Raw genomic sequence first — 6587 nt, forward strand, 5'->3', positions numbered from 1 at the left:
TTGTAAAGAAATGTTCATCTTGCATTGAAAAATGTTCACTATAAGCAGAAAAAGTGCTCAGCGTACATTAAAAAAATGTTCATGCGTATTTGAAAGCATAAGAGAAATGAAAGGAATAGTAATCGGGGCAACGAACGAGCCCAGCACGCGGGCAAGTTAAGTGCGAAATGAAAAGAAAAATGCAGACATCGGTGGGCTGGCCCAGCGTTTGCGTCATACTCTATCCGTATTTAAACAAATCTAAAATAAGAATTTTGGGACGAAGAGAGAAATACAAAAGAGTAGACGCATGCACTACAACGCTAGCTCGTGTGTGGCTTGGTTGTTAGCGCGCGAGCTCTCAGGAGCCTTTTTCTCACAAAATAAGAGGGTTTTTTTGCAAAAGAACATGCCGTGTCGGCACCTGACAAGCGGGTCCAGCTGGTCAGATACATTGTCAATACATGTTTATACGCGGATTAGACTTTTTGCAACTATCAGCCTCCTGACATGTAAAAATTAGCAAAAATGATACCAATGTACATGTAATGTCTTAATTGTGGTACTCTATCGGTTTCAAAATAGAGTCAAAATAGTTGAGTCATTTATTTTGAAATTTTGAAACGGAGAAAGTACTTGTGTACAATTAACTCGTGGCTGCATGACGCGGACGTTGTCTTTGTCACTGTAGTGATGACAGACACAAACACCGGCAGAAGAATCGATAAAGGCAGAGGCCGAGCTAGCCCCCCAGCGCAACGGAGAGAATGGCCAGCGACGTCGCGCGCAGGGAGCTCCGGGCGCGCGTGGTGGCGATGCCGTGGGCGGTGCGTCTCCAGCTGCGCGCGCTCGAGGCCGCCGTCGACGCCACGCAGCGCCGGGACGGCACCGTCAACCGCTTCCTCTTCTCGCTGCTCGTGGACCGCCAGGCGCCCGCCAACCCCGCGCGCGCCGACGCCGGGGGCGTCCGCTCCGTGGACGTCACCGTCGACGCGTCCACCGGCGTGCGGGCCCGCGTCTACTTTACGGCCGGGGCGGGGGCGGAGGCAGACGCGTCGCCGCGCCCCGTGATCGTCTACTTCCACGGCGGCGGCTTCACGGTGTTCTCCGCGGCCACCCGGCCCTACGACGCGCTCTGCCGCACCATGTGCCGCGAGACGGGCGCCGTCGTCGTGTCCGTGACCTACCGCCTCGCGCCCGAGCACCGCTACCCCGCGGCCTACGACGACGGGGAGGCCGCCCTCCGGTACCTCGCCACCACCGGCCTGCCCGCCGAGGTCCCCGTCCGCGTCGACCTCTCCCGCTGCTTCCTCGCCGGCGACAGCGCCGGCGCCAACATCGCGCACCACGTGGCCCAGCGCTGGACGGCGGCACCCGCGACAACGCCTCCAGCCGTCCACCTCGCCGGCCTCCTGCTCCTGTCCTCCTACTTCGGCGGAGAGGACCGGACCGAGTCGGAGCAAGCGCTGGAGGGCGTGGCCCCGATCGTGAACCTCCGCCGGTCCGACTTCTGGTGGAAGGCGTACTTGCCGGAGGGCGCCGACCGAAACCACCCGGCCGCGCACGTGACGGGCGAGGCCGGCCCGGAGCCGGAGCTGCCGGATGCGTTCCCGCGGGCGATGGTGGTCGTCGGCGGGCTCGACCCGCTCCAGGACTGGGGGAGGCGGTACGCCGGCATGCTGCGCCGGAAGGGCAAGGAGGTGCGCGTGGTGGAGTTCACGGAGGCTGTACACGCCTTCTACTTCTTCCCGGCGCTGCCCGAGACCGGCAAGCTCGTCGCGGAGATCTCGGCGTTCGTGGAGAGCACCGCGCCGAGCTCGACCGCCTAGAGAACTAGAGACGATGATTAGGACAACTCGTCGTGGATCTCGTACGTCCCCGTCTCTGCTGATGTTATATTGTTGGCTGATAGCCTATTTCACTGTCGAAGTCGCTGCGAGCAGCCGCGTCTGTTAAATTATTACACTGTGGTGTATAAGTTCGAGTTGCCATCTCGATATTTTCTTTGTGCAACATGTGGCATGGGTGATGGGGACATGGCAGTGATGGCACCTAATGTTAGAGAATACTACTAGTTCATATCTAAATTTAGGCACACAAAACCCATAACCTCAAACAATTTATCTAATTTACATCTAGATTATTTTTAAGTATGTCACATCTGATCTTTCACAAATATATAATGCATCAACAAGAAATAAAAAAACTAAGACAAAAAAATACCACTAATAGAGTGAACATCAACTTAGATGTAACATAATTATGTCACATCTAGATGTGTCCTAGACAAACTCAACCTCAAATCCCAAACCCCGAAACAAAATATCAAGCTTTAATTCGTGCAGATTTGCTATATCTTTGATGAGCAATGCTGCACCTAGTTTCGCAAAAAAGAAACAATGTTGCACCCAGAAAGAGACGTAGGTGTACCACATGTACCTATGCTTAACAAAAACATAGGTGTACCATATTTTATCTTAAATGACCGAAAAGTTTTCTTTCTTTTTTTATAAAATTAATAATCCTACACCTACGAAGGAAGTTACGTGACACTCCATCACTAATTCTCTTTTCCCTCCTGATTTTCGGGGGGGTGAGCCTCTCCTCGACCTAGTCCCAATCACAATCTGCCGATTGGCTAACCGCGTAAGATTTTCGTAACTCCCTAGGTAGATGTAGCATTGCTCATAAATAAAAGGCAGTGCTAGGTGTCGGCGGGTCTTATAGCCATCTAATCTGGCACCTTCCCCCTTCCTGAGTCGTCTTCAATCTCCGACGTGTGCGCTTCCGCCCCTCTGCCCCACGCACCTCTACCCCTCTGCCCCACGCGCCTTCGCCTTCGTGCGCAGCTCCGCGAGGGCGACGGTCGCCGCTCGCATCCGACACCATACAACCCCTCTGCCGCTCGCACCCGACGCCTCACAACCCCCTCGTGCAGCTCCGCCTCAACCTGATTGCAACGCCGTCATAGATCGGGTGCAACTCCTGCCATTTACGCTCCATGGATGTAGCAGCGCCGCCCGCCGTCAAAGCTTGCTACACGAATTGCGTGGTCCACGACCACCAGTAAAATAATAATTGAATGGATGTAGCAAAATACATCGCCTATAGTAGCAAAAAACATCGACGGTTGCAACAAAACAAAAAATGTCGCCGCCGTCGCAGGGCGAGCTCCGCTCGCATGGATGTGGCAAAAAAGGTCGCCCGTAGTAGCAAAACAACGATACGGTTGCAGCAAAAACTTTTGCCTCCTCGCTGGTCGTAGATTTTCCCCTCGTCGACTGAAGCTTTTCACACATACGATTGAAGCATTCTCTATCATGGTTGCAACTTTTCTAATTGCCCGGTGTCTGGTTGTAGCTTTCTCTCTCAATAGTTGGAGCTTTTCTCAACTATGGTCAAAGTTTTTCTATCAATGGTTGCACCTATTTCTTTTTTTAAGCAACGCTTGGTTAAGGCTTTCTCTGATGTTTCAATTGAAGGTTTTTGATCGAAGGCTTGTAGCATTTTATGTTGACGGTTGTAGCTTTCTGCGTTGGCACTGATCGCTTGTAGCTTTCTCTACATCCCGTTGAAGCTTTTTATCTAGGGTTTGAAGCTTTTTTGTAAGCGGTTGCAGCATGAAGGCGCATGGCTGTCTGCGATGCCTCCATCGCCGTCCATTGCCCCATGGCGGAGCGATTCAGGGAAGAGTGAGCCTATGGTCGCGTCTTTGTGCAAGCGGCGGCGTCGCCAGGGGGTGTGTGCGTGGCCATGACTTGGCGCCGGAGGAAGTGGCCGGCCTGTCATGGCCATGACTTGTACCCGGTCGCGTGTTGTAGCAGCTCGCTAGCGAGCAGTTCCCGCAGAGGCCAGGGGAGAGCGAGCCGGTGGGGGAGGAATGCGAGTGGAGGAGAAAGAGACAAGGTGGGGAGGGAACAACAAAGAGATAAGGTGGGGCCAGCACGTGCTCATGCCATACGATTCCCTCCAACGTCTCACGTGCGTCGACCCAAAGTTCAGCCGGTGCGTCAGGTACAAACGTATTCCTAAGAAAAAGCTTTGTTGCATGCACCACGATCAACTCAAACTCTGAGTAATACTAGACCTACTTAAAGTAAGAGCATCTCCAACAGCCGCGCTAAACTAGCGCCGCGCCGCAAATTAGGCCGTTTTAGCGCGTGCGCAACGCAGCGGGTCGCTTCAGCGGGCGCGCAAAAACGGCGCGCGCGCTATAACGGGTTGGGCGCGCGGTTGAAAACACTTACCCGCGCGGCGTATTTCGGGCGCCCGCTACAGCGCGCGGCACACTCCAGCGCTCGCGCCCGCACTTCCTCTCTCACTTCCACCCCCCGTCCGGCCGCGCCGCCGCCGCCGCCCGCGCCCCCCGGCGACCGTTCAGGCTTCCCCGGCCTATCCCCGCGCGCCCGCGCTTCCGCCCCATCCCCTCCTAGTCCCGCCGGCGCTCGCGCGCCTTCGTCGTCTGAGGAACAGCGCCCGAGCGCTCGCTGCCGCGCCGCGCCCGCAAGGTGTTTGACAAAACGCCTACAAGGTATGTATTGCTCAAACTTCATGAATTTGATGCATGTTTGAATTGTAGTTCTTATAGTATAGTATTGAACATTGTAGATGAGTTCGTCGTATGATTCTTCCGAAGAAGAATTGATATGGAAGAGGAGGAAGATCTTGCAATGATCCTAGCTATGCATATATAAAAAACCGAAGCACGGTGGTTCGGTTATGGGTCGGCAGAAAATTTGGAGGGATAGGATCGATGCCCACAACAGATTGATCAGGCATTATTTTGCGTAGAATCCCATATACCCCGAGTCGTATTTTCGTCGCCGGTTTAGGATGAGCACTGAGTTGTTCAGGCGCATTGCAGAGAAACTAGCCAGCCATGACCATTTTTTTCAGCAAAGGAGGAATGCCGCCGGAGAGCTCGGGCATAGCACCTTTCAGAAGGTGATAGCCGCTTTGCGTATGTTGGCATACGGTATACTGGCTGATCTTGTTGATGATCACTTGGCTATGGGTGAGAGCCAAGCCATCGTGTGTGTCAAGCGCTTTGCAGTGGGAATTGTGCAAGTGTTTGGCGAGGAGTATTTGAGATCTCCTAATGCTGAAGACGTCGCAAGGCTATTGGCGATGAACAAAGCTCGCGGTTTTCCTGGCATGCTTGGCTCAATAGATTGCATGCATTGGAGTTAGAAGAATTGTCCAAAGGCATGGCATGGGCAATTCCACGGCCAAAAAAAGGGTTCCACTATAATCTTTGAAGCGGTGGCCGATCGGGAGACTTGGATTTGGCATGCATTCTTTGGAATGCCTGGATCTTTGAATGACATCAATGTTGTCAACCGGTCACCACTGATGAATAAGATTGCAAACGGCGAGTGCCACCGGTGCAGTTTGTAGCAAATGGCCGTACGTACAACTATGGCTATTATCTAGCGGATGGCATCTATCCAAAGTGGCAAACCTTTGCGAAGCCGTTGAAAAAGCCGGAAGGTAAGAAAAATCTTGACTTCCACAATGCTCATGCGGTGGCTAGAAAAGATGTGAAGAGGGCATTTGAGATTTTGCAAGCCCAATTTGCTATTGTGAGAGGACCGGCTAGATTTTGGGATCAAAAAATGCTTTGGTACATTATGCACGCTTGTGTGATCATGCACAACATGATCATCGAGAATGAGCGTGGCCAAGATTTAGACTACTCACAGTATGAGCTCTTGGGATATCCCGTGCAAGTGCGACGGAGGGCTGAAAGGGTAGCCCGTTTTATTGCCTCCTATCATGCCATTCGGCGTCCCGCAACGCACAATAAACTTCAGAATGATTTGATTGAAGAGTGGTGAGCATGGCATGAACGACAAAGAGCATGGTGATATCTGCATTCGACATTGTATTGTTCATGAACTATTTGTTGTGTTTATTGCATTTGTTGTACTGAACGATAAACTATTTGTTTGAGTTGTAATGATAACGAAATTGAACTATTTATTGTTGATTTATTTTGTTTGTTTGATCATTTTTGCTCATGTATATGTGGTTTGTGCGGCGCGCGCGCGCTGTATTTTTGCGCTCTGCTGGAGCGGCGCACGCGCGCTGCATTATAGCGCGGCTGCTGGAGTCAGCGCAGGCGGGCGCGCTAAACCAGCCGAAGCGCGCGCGGCAAACAGGTTTTTTGCGCGCGGCGCTTAGCGCGGCTGTTGGAGATGCTCTAACGTATGGTTTCTAGGTAACAGAAAACATGAATAGTTAGGATTGAATCAAAAGGGATGGGAGGGGCCCGACACCCATAAAAATCAGGGGGAGTAGGGGGGGGGATTTGTTACGAAACTGCTCTGCGTATGATGGTTTTCTAGTCCGACCAGTATGACCAAAGAGCATATTATCTCTAAATGCTATGGCCCACAAACTGAATTATCTATAATTATCTCTAATTGTATAGTGTTGGACAGGCATTCTGTCGTACGTATAGCAAGGTCAAATTTGTTAGGCGGGTTATGTAGGATTAAGTAGATGTATTACGTAGGTGTAGCAATTTCGCTCAAACTCGCTTGTGGAGGAGTAATGCCGTATAACTAAACTTACGTACTTGACGTAAACAGCAACGTGCCTAGTTT

General features: G+C 52.0%; 1 protein-coding gene across 1 annotated transcript; it reads left to right on the forward strand.

Annotated features, from left to right (window-relative positions):
* The first annotated feature begins 615 nt into the window (after nucleotides 1-615).
* Nucleotides 616-2005, forward strand: LOC123184888 (probable carboxylesterase 18). The gene has a single exon (XM_044596929.1). The coding sequence runs from the start codon at nucleotides 747-749 to the stop codon at nucleotides 1806-1808; it is 1062 nt and encodes a 353-aa protein (XP_044452864.1). The 5' UTR covers nucleotides 616-746; the 3' UTR covers nucleotides 1809-2005.
* The last annotated feature ends 4582 nt before the right edge of the window (nucleotides 2006-6587 follow it).

This window comes from Triticum aestivum, chromosome 2A (genome assembly GCF_018294505.1).
Source record: "Triticum aestivum cultivar Chinese Spring chromosome 2A, IWGSC CS RefSeq v2.1, whole genome shotgun sequence".
NCBI classification, from domain to species: Eukaryota; Viridiplantae; Streptophyta; class Magnoliopsida; order Poales; family Poaceae; genus Triticum; species Triticum aestivum.

Bases quoted from the DNA above. Each gene is read 5' to 3' on its own strand.
- LOC123184888 (XM_044596929.1), top strand. From the start codon at position 747: ATGGCCAGCGACGTCGCGCGCAGGGAGCTCCGGGCGCGCGTGGTGGCG.